This window comes from Melanaphis sacchari, unplaced genomic scaffold (assembly GCF_002803265.2).
Source record: "Melanaphis sacchari strain LSU unplaced genomic scaffold, SCAv2.0 Contig395_pilon_pilon, whole genome shotgun sequence".
Classification (NCBI taxonomy): domain Eukaryota; kingdom Metazoa; phylum Arthropoda; class Insecta; order Hemiptera; family Aphididae; genus Melanaphis; species Melanaphis sacchari.
This window is the reverse complement of record NW_020271251.1, coordinates 781,387-801,845: the sequence shown is the minus strand read 5'-3', so window position 1 is coordinate 801,845 and position 20,459 is coordinate 781,387. Positions and strand designations below refer to the sequence as shown.

General features: G+C 27.1%; 1 protein-coding gene across 7 annotated transcripts; it reads left to right on the top strand.

The window, feature by feature from the left end:
- On the top strand, positions 1–19,988 carry LOC112597216 (neurogenic differentiation factor 1-like). Of its 7 annotated transcripts, none has more exons than XM_025343175.1 (6): positions 6,836–6,899; positions 11,204–11,242; positions 14,477–14,661; positions 15,218–15,459; positions 18,240–18,376; positions 19,679–19,988. In XM_025343175.1, exons 3-6 carry the CDS (start codon positions 14,490–14,492, stop codon positions 19,797–19,799), a joined length of 672 nt encoding a protein of 223 aa, XP_025198960.1. In that variant the 5' UTR covers positions 6,836–6,899; positions 11,204–11,242; positions 14,477–14,489; the 3' UTR covers positions 19,800–19,988. The 7 variants fall into 7 exon arrangements, with proteins under 7 accessions (XP_025198959.1, XP_025198957.1, XP_025198955.1 ...); XM_025343169.1 differs by lacking the exon at positions 6,836–6,899 and adding an exon at positions 11,907–12,030 and having other exon boundaries at positions 11,176–11,242; XM_025343174.1 differs by lacking the exons at positions 6,836–6,899; positions 11,204–11,242 and adding an exon at positions 1–300.
- The last annotated feature ends 471 nt before the right edge of the window (positions 19,989–20,459 follow it).

Below are 20,459 nucleotides of genomic sequence, written 5' to 3'. Positions count from 1 at the left end.
GTGACTACGACAACATCGTATAGCAGATAAACGGTATATTAGGTACGCCGCGGCCAATAGATATCTACATATTACACGTATGTGTTGTATAATGTATGATACACAGTGCAAAATGCTGAAAACGAGAAGAGACTGTACGGTGTAAAAATGTCGACCGATGTATGTATGCGGATCGCGGCGTGTTAGGGAAACGGTTATTGTAATTTAATAATATAAACACGTAGCTCCGCCGGCGTCGGCGAACAAAAAATGTCGAACTCGCGGAGACGTCCGAAATCGATCACCGCACCGATATATTAGGTAAGTACGGTGGCTGCGATGTCCGCGAGATTGCTGTGCGTAATAATATAATAATATTAAATTGTACGTAGGTACATTATACGTTTAGGTCATGCACAGTGTCCGCGGAAAAATATGCGGTCCGTCATATCAGATAGAAGTCCGCGTGGTCTATTCGCGCACACAAATGCTGACCCCCCCCCCCCCCCCCCCCCTTAAAAAAAAAGTCTGATCACACACTTGGGTAATATACACATTACATTTTCACTTGTTTGACAGTAAGTACTTACGTGCTGTTATAGTATACTGCGACATCACACGCGTAAACGAACGTGTCGCGCGGTCGTGGCGGTCGTGCCATAGCTCAAGGCCTTTAATAAAGACGGTCGATGTATGCATAATGTAAGCACATATTTATTCTGTGGAAACGTTTTTGTATGCGACCTTATTACGTTCAATGTGTCGGAACAACGGAGCGTATAACATTTTGCGCGTGGTCGTTACGTAAAAACGCAGTGTTTTTTTTTTTTTTTTTTGTAGCAGGGGCGTCGTGGATTCGTGTTTTGTGCAGTGTGTTCAGACACCTTTTCGTTAAATTAATGTCCTCGAATCACATTTGCAGGCATTTTTTTCAAACGATTTTTTTCTCGAACTGAACTAGGTAGGGTAATACCTATACTCAATGCCTATGTAATTAATATATTTTAGGGGTTATCTATCCGTCAACGAGAAATAAATGTTAAAATGCTATTTGTATTTTTTTTTTTTTTTATCAAAACATTTTTATAATACCTACCAGCTTATCAGAAGTTTGTAAACCAATAAACTAACAGAACAGTAAATTATAAAGTACTTATACATAGGTACGTTACATACAATTTAACTGTGTACGTATACACTTATTAGGTCAAACGAATTGTAATGTTTAGCCAGTTTTTATTTTTAGCGAAATCGACGAGACATACACACTATGATATTAAGCAATTGTTATATATAAATATTAAATATGTATGGCCATATAGGTATAATATAGTAATATTTCATCCTATTATCTGTTTAAACAAATTTTATGTCACACTACACTTAACAGGTACACCTGGTAGACTCTTCACAGTACATGACCATGTTACACATACTAATTGATCATATCTATTAAACGCAGCTGTAGGTGTATAATATACTCACGCATATTTAATGACCAAGTTCTATTTATTTATTTGTGGTTTAATTTCTGTGCCTAAGTAAAATATGGTTGTTGCTTATTAGGTTTTGGGCGATGCATAATAATACTTAATATTGTACATAATGTATATTGTATATATATATATATATATATATATATATAGAGAGAGAGAGAGTCGAACGTAATTGATGAATATTGAAAAAAAATACTAATTATCAATAATATCATACTATCTAGACATGTACCTAATTTCAATAACAATTATAAAATACAAAATAACTAATTATTAATTATAAATATACTAACCATGTAAAATGATGGCAATCCCGAAAATTCCTAGGATTTTCAAATCGGATCCCAAATGTGAAATTAATTATTTTAATAAATTGAGTTCCGGGGGAAAAAGGGTATTTATAGGTACAAATTAATAGTCTCGGATAAAAATGTTAGTACTTTATTCTATTTTTTTAATATCTAATAATCTTTATTAGAAGTAAAATTTTATAATTATAGTATAAATTAAAAAATAAATGTAATTTCTATTATAATAATTCAATTAAAATGCATGTGTTTTTTAAAAATAATATTATGTATTCGGTAAAAACAATGTTAAGTATTCAGTCTTATTGGATTTTCATATTAATAGTGTATTTTTTTGTTTGTTCCCTTAAGTGTTATTCTTTATCAAGCGTACTTTTCTTTTTGTTTTGTGTTTTGTAATTTTATATGCGTCTATTAACTGTACTTCTTATAGTTCGTCAATAAAATTAAAAATATTTGGATAAGGGCTGTAAAAGCGCCAGTTTAATCGAGAATGATATTATTCATAACTATTTGTTAAACGCACGATGGTAGCTGCAAATTCAGAGCAAATATTTGGGGGAAATTTAAAATCAGGTGAGGCATAAGTGTCTAGTTTATAATCAAAAAACAACTGTATTTTCTTACCATTTGATTGTATAGTCATCAAATCTTCTACAAAACATTCAGATCTTAAGAATGCAAACCAAATTTTTTTTTTTTTAATTGCTTTTTACAGTGTTTAGAACTTTTTTATGAGTTTATTAAACCAAGATTTTGAATTTTTTTTTACCACTTTCATCCTAAATGGAAACAGCATCTTTCTATATCGATTTTAGGCTAAATAAGTTTTGCAGCCGTATATATAGTAATCTCAAAGTCAATAAATACTACATTAAGATAAAATGTTAATTGATATTGCGCACAACTCTTTACAGCATGTTCAAATAGAAGTACGCATGAAAGGTTTGAATAGCTAGGCAATTAAGTGGGCTTATAGTCGGGACCCAGTTACTAACCTAATAGTTATTACCTACCTTTTATACACAAGACTCAATTTTCTGCTTTCAAAACAAACAGACATTTTCAATGACCCAATTTACCTAGTCCCATTAAACCGTTCTCTGAAATATCTAAGAACATCTGAAAAAGCACAATAATACGTTTTACGTTGATTGCTTATATATTTGTAGAACAAACTAACCTAACCTATAAAAGTTAATGGTTTAGACGTTAGATAATATTTTAAGGAGTGCAAGTTATTAAATTAATCGAAGACTTATCTATTATGATTTATGTTTAGTTACTATATATTATGTAACTAAGATTCTTGTTTCATATAATTCGTTATTATTTTATTTTCATTTTCATTCATTCTCAATTGTATTGTATTTACTAAACTGAGAAATGGGCTTCACGAAGTAACGAACGTTTATTATTATAAAATAATGCGTATACGGTAAACTCGTATACCTATTTATTAATTATAAATATTTTTTTTGTTGATAAAATTATTACCTAGTACCTATATTTTTCATTTCAAGCTTTCAGTTATTTTTTTGTCCAAGAAATGATGCAAGCAGGTGTAAGGAAATAGTGAAAAAATACAAAGAACGGTTTTTGTATATACTATACCTGTCTATATATATATGATTGACATATTTAAAAATTGTATTATTGCAATTCTACGCTGAATTGATTCCTGAAATAAATCTAACTCGATTTCAGAGGTAAAAACACTGCCAAATACCTGGATTATACCCTGAAACGTCCATAAAACTTTTAATTGACACGTTTAGGTGGCGTAGATATTTGAATGTACAGTCAATTCGCTTGTTACGATCTTCAAGGGATCAAGAGAATCTGATCGTTATAACCAAACTTCGTTATATCCGGATTATAAAATGTAACAACACATAAGATAAAAACCAACCAAATACATTTCTTAGAATCGTTTTACCCGAAATATCGTTGTAAACGGCATCATTATAAGCGAATTCGACTATATCATCGATTAAATAAAAAAATTAGTAATAAACGATAAACGTCGACTTAACAGTTTATAGTGAACAAAATTCACACTCGGTACTATTTGCTAGCACGCTTACAGTGAATTTACAGGTAACATATATTTTTATAATATATTTTAAACTGTATACATCTCATTTGAAATAGGTATATATTGTTTGGAAATAATACACACACGTCACACAGCACATTATGAAGGTACGAATGAAATAGACTCATTAAACATAATAGGCATACGAGTTTTAGAGTTAAGTTGTGATTTGATCACTGTGCACGCTTTTTTTCCAGGCCATAATTCTATTGACACGGATACGATTTGTACAATAAAAATCGTGGCTTCTGAACATTGATGTCACTTATCATTATGTATAGTATATTTTTTTTTTTTTTTAGTTTGAATGAGAAGAAGGGGCCGTGATCGCATTATATTTGGTTTCGAATTTAGTGAGACTTTTACCTTTATTATGTACCGGCTACCTATACGTGCTATAGCCGACAGTCTCTTCGCTAGTACCATCACACAATATGTAATGGTAATATTATAGCATTACACTATCCTTTATTTAAATGTGCCCGTCTACCAAATACGTACACGTGAAGTCAATACTGAAAGTGATATTATTATTATTTCGTAAAAATATAACATAATTATGACATATTTTATTATGATTACATAATAAAAAATGAATATAGTAACTAGCAAAATCGTCAGAGACAACTAAAAATATTTGTTTATTTAATTGTAATAAATAGTAAATAATATTATTTTTACAAAAAATTACTAAAATAATTCTTAAGCCTCCCAAAAAATTTGACGAGTTTGATATTTGAGAAATATCTATAAATTATATAGTAAAAAACTAAAAACATACACTAATTGAACAATTCTTCGACGTATTATTATTATTTTTTTTTTTTTTAATTTAAATCTATTTTAGTTTATTTTTGTGGTAAATAATTTTTATCTTTAGTTCGAACCGTTTCATACCGGATATAAAAACATTTTATCTGCTTAAACTTTTTTAACTTAACAGTTTTTCCACATCCTGTTTTTCATTAACAAATAAATTTGAATAATTTGATGTTAGCTATATAATGATTTTATTGCAAACGAACGGGTTAAAGAATCGTCATGCCCACGAAGTGCGGTGCGGCTTATGTCTTACTTTGTTTTATGTTAGTAGGTCACAGCACAACCGTCTTTATAGTATATTTTATTAAAAATATTCAATAAAAATAGAAAAGTTTATCACATTTTTTAGTTTTTCTGTTGTATTATGCAGCTTATTATTTTATTAATAACTGCTCTATTATAATCACTTTATGGGCAGGTAATAATGTTTATGAAAAGGGGGAAACTATTCAAAACATCGATAGGTCACAGGTGTACGGGGACGATTATGTCAATTTATTTAATTATTTAAATATTAACTCCCTTAAAATTTGACTAAATCTCCTATAGTGATAATTTATATACAATATATTATATTGTTATTATTGTAAGTGCGTTGTAGAATAACGTTACGCGTTCTAAAACGGTGGCTGTTTATTTCGGCGTATCCGTTTCGAACCACTGCCACAGAGTCTCCCACTATGATAACCCAATGTAATACATAAAATATAATGACAACAATATAGTAATAGTAACAATAATAACAATGGAAAAACGCGGTGTCTGAAGAAAGTGTTAAACGCAAGCGGTTTCGCGTATTATACCACCGCGAGCACAGCCATCGGCACACGGTAGCGTATATCATAGACGCCTGCAGTTTATTTGATTCCTCCTCCTCCTCATACACCACCGACGACAGCGACAACGACGCCGTTGATGATAATAATAATAATAATAATAATAATAATATTATGCCGAAAACTAAAAAGTCTGCCCATAGCCATTTGCGAGCGCGTTTGTGTAGTGTGCACGAGTGCGGTTTTGTCGTTACATCCGTTCGGTTTCGTTTATCTGTATAAAATTATTGTTGTTCGTTTTTTTACATATTTTATATGCACTCGGAAAATTGCATATCTCGCGTGTTGGTATAACAATATAACAACGGTGCGCTGTACACGGACGAGCACATTATAACGCCGGTATACGTGTGGTCGCGCCTGGAAAACGAACGTTGAAATATCATAATATTATCACTGTGGATCACACACATGGACACGAAAGTCGCACAAGAGTCCGCCTTCGATAAGTTGCGATCGTTTAAAATATCTCTGAGTAACGATAACAGCAATAGTTACATAATAATATCACGGTATTGCTGACCGGAACCGGAAGAGCGACTGAGGCAGTACCTATACATCGACTAGCATCACGAGGTATATAACCTATTGTATATTATTATATAAGCGATTTCATCGTATGATAATATTGCGTTTAGACGACTTTTTTGATTCGATGTAATATTATTTACATTGTATTTTCGACGCGGCATTTCTGTCCATCGGATCGCGCGATCAACGAGATTGCCGGCAGTCGATTAGTGAGGCAGACAATACGCCGGGTCGTGTGAAAATACAAAATAAAAATCGATTAAATTATAATATGATTTACGTTGTGTTGTACGCACGATATTCTATGACGATCGTTCGGGGTAAGTTTTCGCGTCATGCGCAAACGTAGGCACTCTTATTATAACAACGCGTCCTTGCAGTGGTTCGCTGCTAGTAGTACGAGTATAAATAGCAGGTAGCAAGAGGAAAGCTCACGCATTGAACCATTACGCAGGTAATGAAGCTATGATAATAATATGCGCTGTCGGCTATTTAAGACTTTAAGAGCCATTTTAATAGCGCGTGGGCAGCTCTAATAATGAAGTATCCCAACGAATACGCCTGTATAGACTTATCTGCTGCTGCAAAGCCCGGTCGACCTGTTACGTCCTCTCGTCCACGCCTCACGGCCGTCCGGTCGGGTCGTGGATTTGCATATTTCTTTTGGAAACCGGAAGGATTTACGATACGGACGACAAGAGTTATAGTCTCCAGTGAAGAAGGGGTGCTTAAGCCGCCACCGCAGCAGTAATATAAATAATGTGTATTACCTATGTCCGACATTTCCAGGAAACGTCAGACCTTGCCATATTATGATTGTGCATGCTATGTAGGTATATAAAAATAGCACGCAGTACTTATACATACATAAATACTTAATGTTTATTATTGCATCAGATATAATACATATAATATATTATAAAATAATAGTGGCAGTGTTATAAAACGTTTTTAAATATAATTAATTATAAGTTAGGCACGAGTATGATTATAATAGTTAAGATTTTTAATTTTAATTTTCACACGTCTTGCATCTTCAAAGAAAATTTACTACGGAAATTCAATAATTATACCTATGATGAGAAAACCCTTCAAGTTAATATTAGGTGTAATTTAAAAAAAAATGTTATTTGTTCAATATCTAGATAATAGTGATTGAAACACGTTAAGAAAATAAATCTATTTATTTTTCAACAAATTCGAAATTACATTACACTATTGCAACAATAAACGACTCGTTAAGTTTGTTGTTATAAATGGCTAAAAAATTATACACTACGTTTATATCTCAACCTTGAGTCTATATACCAATATAAAAATAATAATAATATAAATTGTTATGATAATAATGTAATACACAATAGTCATTTGAAACAGCGAAGTATGATTCTCTAACCATTTTCCATTAATTTTTGTAATTATTTTTTACTACTTAGTTTTATATGCAGTGTTCAGTGGGAGGCATATAAATACAATTTGGCGCAAAATCGTGACTTTTCGCCATTATATTGTAAATATTATTAAATTATGATAATTTTATCATAATAGTGATTATATATACACCAAGCATGCTTAATAATCAATCGTATTGATCCTCTAATAATGATTTTATTGAAATGATGAAATTTAAAGTTACACTTAAAGCCTATATTTTAAAATACTCAAATTGCGTTTATAAAGAGTATCAATAATGATACAAATTTTATCTTTTAAATGAGAACCACGCTTTGACATTGTGAATTATTACTTTACTAGTTTTCTAAAAATTAAAATATCTATAATTTCATTGAAATGTGAACGAATGAAAAATATTAGTCACACAAATGTATTCACTAAGGATAATGATTCTTAAAAATGGTTTTAGAAAAATATAAAATATATCATGTATTATTGAATCTAGTATTTATTATAGCTACCCAAAATTTTTTACAAGTTATATTATAAATTTATATTAATTATTATAATTTTCAAATCACAGTAGTCTTTATATTTCTTATTATATTATCTCATTAGTACACAACGTTCAAAAAAAAAACTATTCGTGTGAATTTTAAATTTAAATCTATAGAATTATCTGTTTAATAAATTATAATAAAAAAAAGAAGAACGAATCTCGTTTAAAAATAAAAGTTTTACCAATGGACACTTCTTAAATCACGTTGGTAACAAATCTAAAAATTTGGATTTTAACAAATGAAATAATTATTAAGGAAAAAAAAATAATAGGGTGAGCTTGTTAGTAAATTATCTTGCTAATATATTATAATATTCCATGTAATATTGTAAAATATAGGTTTATACTAAAATACGGTAAGTCGTATAATATTATCTAAGTATCTGTGTCGTGGTCATTGGATTCAAATGACCCGATAGGGACAGCAGAAACAAAACGGTTAAGGTCATAGGTCTTATAAACCAAACGAGATCGTGTTATTCCAACAAATTATCTGTATATAATATCTTGTTTAAATCACACGTGTCGATAAATGTGTGGATTAATTACACCACGTGGCACACGGTTACGTGAATCGCTTAATATACTATGTATAAGTAAACAAATACCAAGTTATCTATACCTAATATAAATTGAAACAATATTATAGGTTAAAACTTTATTATTTTTTACATTCTCAAATAATATTGTGACCATAATATGTGATTTTATTGTTATAATTACGAATTAGAGTAATAGGTGTCTAATATACCTACGTCTTGTGTAGGTGCGGTTATCTGTTGAAAAGTTAGTATTATATTTAAATGACTATGGAATTTAACCAGGTCATCAATAGGCAGTATGAAAAGTTTTTCAAAAAGAAATTTTAATGTTTATTTTTACTATGCCATACATTTTTATTATCTTTTGACGAACGCGAAAATTTTGGTATCTATTATATCTTGTTTACTGTATTGTTTACTTACATGCAAGCTATACAGCCTATAATAATATATTGTTTAATGTTTAATCACACAAGCGAAATGTAATTTTGTTTTGAACTTGATGAGCATAGTTGATAACCTTTCGTTGTTTTACAACCTTCCACAAACCATAATATGGAATAGTATAATTGATGTTAATAAACACATGAACAATTTTGTAAATATTATGTTTAAAGGTAATAATTTTTGTTTTATTCAAGCATGGTCGTATATGGCCTTAGGATGTATTAGAACAACGGTATCTAAATTCTATTATACATGTCGAGTATGATATTAACATAACATGTGGTTTACATTTTGCACGCAGTTCTATGTAGGTATTTAAATGACAAAATGATATTCAAATAGTACAATTTTTTTATACATCAAAGACAATAGACATACGAGTACATTATACAGTACCATTTGATAGATTTCCACAAAACACAAACTTAAATTAGAATATACTATCATAATATAATTACTGTGATTTTTATCAACAATAAAAAATTAATTGTTTATTTTATTGAATACAAATAATTATAAATGTGCTTAAACATTCTATTACTATAGAATACCGAGGACTATTTATCATGTACAATTTTATTGTCGTTAATTTAATAATAATAAATAGTATATTATTCTACGCATACCTTCCTCTTTAATTTGGAATTGTTCAGGTTATAGATTAAAATTTATATAACATACATACATCTTAAGTAATCTTATTAGGAAATCAAACTAATTTCCGAGCTTCGAGATCAATAATTAGAGGTATTTTTTTTTATCACGCAAATACTATACACATTTAGCTAATTTTTATAATTTTTCAACAACTACAAAAAAAATGAAAATAATAATATTATTTTCTTTATTTCATTTTTTATTATTTTTTTATAATATTGTACTCTGATGTTGAGATATTTTCTTTATAATTAATTATTTATAATTTCTTACCACGAACTTAGTCCATCAGTTCATCCATATTTAAGCAAACATGTTTATTAGATGAACTTGCAACTAATGTTTATTTGAAATATTGTTTTCTATATTGTGTATTTTGTTGTTACAATAAATATTACTATCATCATCATTATTATTATAACTTATAAGTAAGACCCGGAACTTGATGCATTCGCATCTTTTTTTCTAATGCTCACATTTAATACATGTCTATACAGAAATTTGATTCATGAAGTATAGAATTTAATGGTACAATTTTTATTTTGCATTTTTTGCATTTTTAGGAAATTTTATACTTTACGGTCATTTTTTAGTATTTTTAGTGCATTTTATTCATTTTTGTACTTTTTTTTTACAAATATTTGCATTTTTCTTGTTGAAAGTTACATTTTATTGTAACACATGCAGTTTCCATTAGCTTGTTTTAAATAAACTGTAGGCAGATATTATTTTAGGCCCGGGACATCCATATGCTTAAAATCAGTTATCGCGGTTAATGATACCGAATAATCGCAATAGTAGTATTTTTTATACATATTTTTATTTAGTTAAATAAAAATTATTTTAATATTTTAATTTTTTGTATCAAAACAATACCTATTTATTAATTTTTACAGTAAAATATACATTTTTAATATCATTTTTTCGTGTCATTTTTTAAATATTTTTACGTCATTTTATGCATTTTTCATATATTTTTAGATCATCAAGTTCCGGGCCCTACTTATAAGTATTATACTTGTTTCAATCAAGTGTATATGAATATTTATATCTTCAGTATTAGTTTAAACTAATATAATTAACATTATTTATTTTGTGGTTATTCATTATAATTTTAAATATTTTAATTCTAAATAGGTTTATACCTTACTCCCTCGTTTTTCATTTTATCTATAACAAGTATGTTGAACTATTACAGCTATCAAAATTTAGACTTGTATATACTCAGCGATAAATTTGTATTTACATACAATGCGTACTTATTATTTTATCTTTAAATAGTAATAGGTGTATTAGGTAGTATGCTTCTATTATACCTACCTACAAACTTCATTCGTGATCGAAATAACAATATTTTATAGTGTTAATGTTATGTTCTTGTGTGGTTATATAAATAGTGCATAATCGATTTAAAATATATCAGATTATTTGAATTTTAAAATAAAATATATTATGTATACATTATACAATATATATCTTTTTAATTTTTACGTAACCGAGGAATGTATTGGTGAACAATGATTGTTTTTTCAGTGATAACCGTTTTGGATGATAACAGTTTTTTGTATTCAAGTAAGTATCTACTCAGTACTAGGTACTATTGTTTTTGATATTTTCTCATACAATTTACCACCTTAATTTATATTATAATTATACAATTCAATAATTATATTTTTAATATACCTACCTAAATGTTTCTATAAAAAAATAAAGTTTAAAAATAAAATAATAATAATAATAGGTAGAATTTTTTTTTTCATTATTAAATTATGTATTTCCTTTTTAAATTTATCATAATATAAGTTCAAAATTAATTATATAATGTCTACGGTTATTTGAATATTTATATTAAATATTATTTTTACGTGACTGTGATGGATAATTTTCTAACTCTATCATATATTTTTATGCTTTATTGTTATTGTTATTTTTATTTATTTATTAATTTTTGTTCGTACCAATACACATCTATATAGGTAAAATATTGTTTTCAATTAAATAACTAATTATAATTTAGAAAGCATATTAAGATATTTTTGAATTTATTCACGAAAATTAAAAATTTCAATTTATTTTATGGAAATGTGCGTTGCCGTTTTTTTCTTCATTAGTCATTACTATTTATTGCAGTTAAGCAATATTGTAACAAGTTCAGTCGTTGAGAAACGTGTTCAGCGACACGTGAACATTAGTTTATACAGAAAAAACTCAATTTTCTGTCGGTTTTTGATTTTAGGTTAGTCGATTCGACGTCTTCGAATGGGTTCTAAAGGGAAAGCGTTCAAAATCGGTCGAATCATTTCCAGACCGTTTCTAAACCGTAAAAATCAAACGTTCTATCGCAAAAAAAAATCATTTCCGTAATATATATTTTTTTATTTTTCAATCTGTTTCACGTCTCACATATTTTATTGCAAACTGTTAGTATAACGCAGCGTGTATAATATAATAGTCCAATTAGACCATCGACACTTTTTAACCAGATATGTTTTCCACACACCAATAATACATTCATACATTATATATTTACGTTCATTGTATTTAATTGTTCATAATTTTATAACATTAATCGTAGTATACAATATTATCATAGTGAATACATGAAAATACATATGAAATAAAAGTCTTAAGTCTTGATTGAATAAAAAAAATTTGCATAAGACAGTTTGATTATTTAAAACTTAACACTTATCTTAGGTTGGCTATATAAATGTAGTACTAATACGAAGTGTTTTAAATTTTGACCTGTTGCATTAACATTATACACTGATGAACTTGTGTCACTATCAGTATTTTGATTTTAAGTTGATAAACACGTATCCAAATAATGTGATAATATTGTATAAAAATCTATCTACTGTTAGAGTGTTAAAGTGTTTTCATTTTATATTCAACATGTCATATCTACAACCGTATCTTAACAATAATATACGTTTTTGGAATATTAATAAATTACTTTTTGTTTAAATTTCGTCTGTATCGCAAAATATTTAGGCATGAAGATATTTAAAAAAATATTGGTTTAGATATGATATAATTTATACATAATATAATTATGTGTACAAATAAAGGCTTTGTTTTCTAAATAAAATGTTCAACACTTTTCAAAAAAAGAACTTCATACAAATATTATATTCAAGGATATACTTACTTCTTTCAATAAGATCGAAGAAATATTCACAAATATCCAAATACAATTGATATTTGATACAAAAATTTAATAAGAATTACAATATTACATTAATCGTTTTTTATGTAATAACACATACATTTAATTTTTAGTAGGTACTTACTTTATTTTTAATCGAAATCATTATAAATCATCTTTTTACTGTGTTTTATTTTTTCTTAAAGTATTTTGTTTGTAATTAATATTATATAGTAAATTTAATGTTAAAACGTGAAAGTTCAAGATGGGCATTTGTTTTTTTAACTTGTTTTTAATTATCTTAGTCGTTCATACAAACTAATTGTTTTACTTGTGTTATTTTATTCGTATAATTATTATTACTAAGATTCAATATTTAAATGTAATTAAATACCTAACTTTAAAAAAATATACATAACCTTGAATGTATTATTGATGTAATTTGGAGCCTTGCAAAACGAATTTAATCCTATTTAGATAATATTATTATTATTACTTGTAGTTATTAATAATACAATTTTATACCTTTTAGTAAATTTTCGTTGATTAGTATTAATTGATGAAGTTAAAGTCACATTACAAAATTGTATTATCGATGTTTTCCAAAATGCTCGATATTCTACATTTGGGTACTAAAACGATCCAGTCGATCCACACAAACTACAAAAATAAAGACAATATTACGATAAGGCAGTAAATATTATTCTGTCATAATTTGAATTAACATTTTTTTGTGTAAATATCTTTGGGATTTTAAATGTGTTTAAAATATGCAACCAATTGAAATGCATTAGAGAAAGCAGGTAAATATTCCAAAAATATTTTGTTTTTGAATTCGAACATTAATCATTGTATCGTAAATTGTGTGTAATTAATTATTATATAATAATAAATTGATAGTGATATATCTGATTATTAATCTTTTACAATTACTAATAAAAATATAGTAAATTATTATATAGATTGCATGATTATAATCAAATTTTATATTTTTTAAGCGACTTTTACATTTTTTCTATTTACTGTTTATCTAGTATGTTGACATCGAAAAAAAGAAGTTGTTTTTATTAAGTAAATGGTAATAGAGAAAATAAATTAGGAATCACTAGAATATTAGTGCATAAACATTATACATTAATATTTAAAATATTAATGGAGATTTTAGGTTATTGCATGTAAAAATTCATGACAAAACCTAGTTTATATTATGTATTATCAATAACTCGTTATTATACAGGAAAAGAATAACTTCCATTAAAAGTAAAAATTTAAAAACGATTGTATGTTTTAATTAATATTATGTACTCGTATGTATTATTTATATTGAAGAATCAGTATTAGTTTACCTTCATCATTGGTTTAAATAGTTTATCTATAAATATATTATGATTAATAAATACAATAACTACACCCAAATATATGTGTATTTAAATATACTTGAATATATTATTTCCAAGTCGAATAAATTAATTATGAAGACTTTGTTAAATACTCAGGTATTACTTACTTGTTATTGAGATATAATAGCCAATAAGTAATATTATGTTATTTTGAATATAAAATGCAGATTTTTAGATTAATACAAAAAGAATTTGATAACTTTTAACTTAAAACTGAATATATCAACTATAATTTCTGTTGAAATAACCATGTTTCAGAAATTCAATTTCTATGCCGGGTAGTGATCTTCAATCAGAAGAAGACATGTTAGACGGACTTCAACTTCGTGGACGATCTTTCGAAGTTTCAACTGACCACTCAAGATCACCCAGCACAGAAAATGGTTCATTTTATCACCCAGACAACAATAATGTATCCGAAGACGACGACGAAAATATTAAAAGTGTGTCAATTAAGACTAACTAACAGTAGATTTATACATTATTTAACAAAATCGCATTGATTTTGATTTTATTCTTATTAATGTGAATACCCGGATCTAATATTGGTTAAATATGAGTTAACAGTGATATTTAGAAAAATTTCCTATGACTTTTGGAAAAATTGATGTGTTTCAAAAGTGATGTTGGTATGCATTTTTAAATTGAACACACAACAGTCAGACAATAAAATTTTAATGTTTTCATTCCGGAAATCTTCTTTTCCATGACCTCCATATTTTACTCCTTGATTTATTCACAATAATTTCAATAAGTACGCTGTAGAAATGAGTTTTAATTATTTTATATTTTTATAGTACCTGTTATTGGTAAAAATTCGGTGTATATTATCAATACATTTTTGAGCATGATATAATAGTTTTTCCTCTTTAGTATGAATAATTTATCTATATATGTATATATTTAGTGTAAAGTATAAAATATATAAATATATTAATATCTCAATAATAATATAACCTCAATAAACTATAAGCACTTATGGTCGTATGTTGTATATAGGCGATTCGGAGAGTTCTGACGAGAAACCGCGAAGGTCTGTGCCGGGCAAGCGAAAACGACGGACAAGTATAGACGAAGATGACGGCGATGAACCGATCGCACCCAAAACAAGAAAATGTCGCAGAAGCATCCGGCAAAGGCAATCGGTGGAAGTGTTATCGGCAAAAGACCGAAACATGCGAAGACTGGAGAGCAACGAGCGGGAACGATTACGCATGCACTCATTAAACGATGCTTTCGAGGTATAGCAAGCAGACCATAGGTTATAACTACCGACCCGCGTAAATTGTTATTATATTATATAGACGTACGCCATGCAATTGATTATCTACGTTTGAAACTTGGTAGAAAAATAAAACATTGCACTTACATATTATTATTATTAACCTAACCGCGTGTAATATTGTTTATAATATAATTTACGTTGCGGACTACGACGATGTGTAGTAAATACGATTATGTATCCGAGTTTCAAAAAATATTTAATCGAATAATATTATATGGTTATTTTCGGGTTTTTTTTCATACAGACACTTATATTTAAGCATTCATATTATTCTTCACCATCTGACGGTGTGACCCATTTATGTTGTCTACCGTTAACCAAATATTCGAAAACGTGTAATTTTACTTTTATAGCTATTACAGATGTATAGCTACACGTCACACAACACTTTAATAACGAACATTTTAATACTTTTATCGTAATGACACAGTTTAATACGAGTAACATTTGCTATGAATCGAAACTGAAGATACCGAAGAATGGTATTTGGAGTTTGTTGTATAAAATTTTGAATTATTGATTGATTGATAAAGCGTATAATGTTTTTTTGAGCTGATGACGGAAAACACTTAATATTCATAAATAACTAACCAATTTGTCTAAAAATGAATTGGATTAAGAGCGAACTTTCGTGCAACGTTGCCATATAGTTTAGTCGGAAATTATCAAACAATTCAGCAGGTGGAATTTTTTTCAAACTCTAGTCTAAGTAATAATAATAATAGTTAAATATTTTTAAAAATACATGTATACATATATAAATATCTTATAAATTTTAAAAATGAGTAAAAACGAATTTTCGACTTCTTCAAGCAATAAAAAAAAAAAAAAAAATGGTAGATCTAAAAACGACTTGGCCATTTTCCGGAGTCGACAATTTTTCTTTAAGCATTTTAAATTTTACTTTCAATACTTATCTGGTTAAGTACCAAATATTTTTTTTAATTGTTCCATAAAATATATCTTTAAATATGCCGACTTTGGTAAAAAAAAAATCATAAGCTGAGCGTTCCCAATCGTATCGCGTATTAAAAATGCCGTTCTCAATTGTATTATGTCGACATTTACTTTACATCGTTTGACAAGAAAATAATTAATTATTTTAATTAATTACTTTAGACTTATTATACTTATTATATATCACTAAAATACACTAAGTTGACTAAACAATTTAATTTTTTATTCAATTACACTGGAACTTTATCTAATCTAATTGTTTGCTAATTTTGGATAACTATAATTTTTAATTCAACTGAACAAAACTCATTATAATAAACTATTGATTAAATTAACTCCAAAGATATTTATTTACGTTTTAACGGAATTTAATTAGCTATAACACAATTTTTAAGTACATATTATTATTACTTATTATACTATATTTTACTAATTATATATCATTTTCATCCATTTGGAATTCTATAAATGATTTCTTTAGAACAATTTTGAAGACACTTAACTCAAAACCACATGTTTGTAGCTTATATTTGATGTCCTTAAGAAGTGTGTGTTAAACATATAATTAATTACTCGCGTTACTGAATTAAATAGAGCAAACTGGGTCATTGCCTCCAATTTCAATCAATTTCCAATAATCTCAGGGACTATGATAATATTTAAATACAAGACCATGTAACGATTTTCAAATCATAATGACTTAGCGTCAGACATTTTGAGTAGATATCCAAACGTCTCTAAGGACGACACTGTTAAATTACATCATCATATCAATAGTTATATTTTGGATCGAGTAACTGATCATGTAATTATGGTAAGCGTAATACGTTCAAAGTTTTTTATTATTATATTATACAAACTATGTAATCGATTTGGATAATATTAAACCCATTAAGTATCGTTTAATATGTCTAAATTAGGTGATTGTATGTTGTGTAGTTTTTATAATAGATGTTTTATAAAAATATATTAGTTATTAGTATATTAGACATTCCAATTACATAGTTATATTTTCGATGTTCACAAAATTGTAGTTTGACTACTTAAAGTGAAGATGTGCTATTTTTTGCCTATGCAATAGTTTGAAGGAGTTAAGTAAACAAAAATAAGAATATTACGTTGTACTGACCTAACAAATCGTAAAAAAATATTTTTTTTTTTTTTTTAAATTTAAATAACAAGGATTTAATTCGTGGTAAAAATTGTTTACTCCTATAGATTATTAAAATAGTTGTTCGTCTAATAAGTTTAATTAAAAGGATGCCACACCCGCATGTGTTATCTCTGTCTTACATACATTTAACATAACACATATTCATGTTAGCTTTAATATTAAAGTAAATTTATCTATTATCAAACTTAAAGGTAAGAATTTTACCCAGGCCATAACATAGACTTTTATTAATACTATAATTTTGAAGTGAGTTATAAGTATTTTAAAGTTTTAATATTTTACATAGTTGTAGCTCAGTATAAAACTAAAATATCAATAAAAGTATATGAGATGATTTAGATAAAATTCTTACCTTTAAGTTTGATAATAGATAAATTTACTCTAATATTAAAGCTAACAACATAAAATTTGCTGTTTTATGTATGTAAGACGGAGATAACACGTGCGGGTGTGGCGTTCCTTTAATATTAAAATATCAGCAAGATATAAAGGTTAAATAAGAAAATATATGATCATGATCAACCATAATTATTTAATAAATTGTGTTCAGTGATATGCAATCAACATAGTGTTACATTGATAACAATTATATTTTTGTTTTATAGAAACTACGTGAAGTTGTGCCTCATGTAAAAATGGGACGTAAACTATCAAAGTTGGAAACATTGACATTAGCAAAAAACTACATCATGGCATTGACTAATGTCATATGTGAAATGAGAGGCGAGCAAAAACCATTCACGTAAGAAAATTGTGTATCTTAACTATCTTATATAAATAACAATAATAAAATTGTAATAATATTACATTTTTAACATGTTTAATCAAATTTTTGTTTTAAATTAGTTTAAATAATTCAAAGTTTATCATTTATATCTTTTAATAATCATGTAACCGAGTAAAATGGTGTACCTACAATCTACATATTATTGAGATAAAATAAAGAAAATGCATTATTTATATCAGTCAATAATAATTTTGATTCATAATAATTGAATGTTCAAATAAAATATAGGTTTTTCTTTCATTTTTTTAAAAAAATATGACTTTATTTTGGAATATTATTATCTATACAGGTGTAAAATAAGTAATAATTATGGTAAAAATAAATATGATTAAATATTGTATAAGATTTATAAAAAAAAAAAAGTAACCATCTTCATCATTTATTATTTTTTGTCTTTTTACTCATATTATTATGTCTATCTCCTATTGTAACTTTTTTTCTTATAAATCTGATTCTTACAAATTATTACTGTGATCATGTATTTTAGTTTTAAAAAAAGGCTGTACGGATATAATACATACATTTTAAACAATATAAAAATAAAAATAACCGACTAAGAAATATGTGTTTAGACTAGGGGTCTTATTTTTTTAGTGAATACAAACATATGTGTAGGTATATGGGTATAAAACGCGTATGGTTAGTACCTATACGTGAATTAATAAATGCTAACACAAGTGAACACGTATCGGAGTCATAATCACGTGAATATGTGAATTCGTTGATCACATGAATGATTTTAATTGATATTAACTGAAAATGTGTGTTGTTTATAATTTATACCAAAAATAGATATTATCGTATTTTATTTAAAGATTTATTTTATAATTTAGCGACTTATTTAATTTATTTTTGAGTATACTTAAACTAGTTATACTTTGTGTTATTGTTAATTAAATTAATTAAATCTATATTTATGATATGAATAAAATGATCTTCTCCTAGAAACAAAAATAGAGAATTGTATAAGTTAAGGCCAAACACAAATTCACGCATATGCATGATTAATTTTATAAATTCACAGAATGTTTTAACTTTTAAGTAACGGGTCTTATAAATCGAACTTTAATTTCACGTGAATACGTTAAGCGTGTACACACTTAAATGAGGAGTGTTAGACTTAAATATCTGGTAAATGATAATAAATATTGTATAATGCATTAGTAGGGAATTAATTATTGTATAGTTTACAGTATTATACTCGTTTGAATGAAAATAGCGTGCGATAATTGATTTTTATTGTGGTATACGTTTCAGTTTTGACGATCCCGATCAAGCCGAAAATGACTATGCATCGAGTAACGATGGTGGATTCGAATCGGGTAATAGTACAAAAACCCCCTCAAATTTGGAACAAGAGTTACTATCATCGGATTAGTAAAAACCGTGCGCCGAAAATCCTATTTTCTATATCATATTATATAAACCAAATCTGTTCGTTAGTGTACAAATACAATTTTTTTTTTTTTTACTTAAAAGGTATTTTAATGATGAGATTTATTTTCGTCTTGATATTTACCAGTAATTATTGTTATTATAATCATTATGATTATTATTTGTGTTTTTATTTAAGTACTACATCGTTATTATTATTATAAAGTTTGTTTACAAATTAAGTATTATATTAATATTATTTTTAATAATTATAAAAAAAAGTATAAATACTTTTACCAATCCTAATTAATATTATATGTGAATAATTATTTAAGCACGTCACACACACTTTTTTTGAATAAATATTGATTTTAAACTTATTTAATAAACATATTATTTTATATTGGAAATGTATGTATGTTCAAATGTTTAATACACATGTATAAAATTACATATAATCCATTCAATATTATAAAGACCTAAGGACTAGACGTTTTTGAATATTTCATTCTTGTTTTAAACTAAGAAATAAAATAATTTCTTTAATGATAAAAAAAATCACAGCATTTGAAAAACAAATCTGATCTGAGCTTGATTCAACTAAATATTTTTGGCACTTGAGACATGACTTTACAATGTCTGCTATTATTTGTCGTTTTTTGTT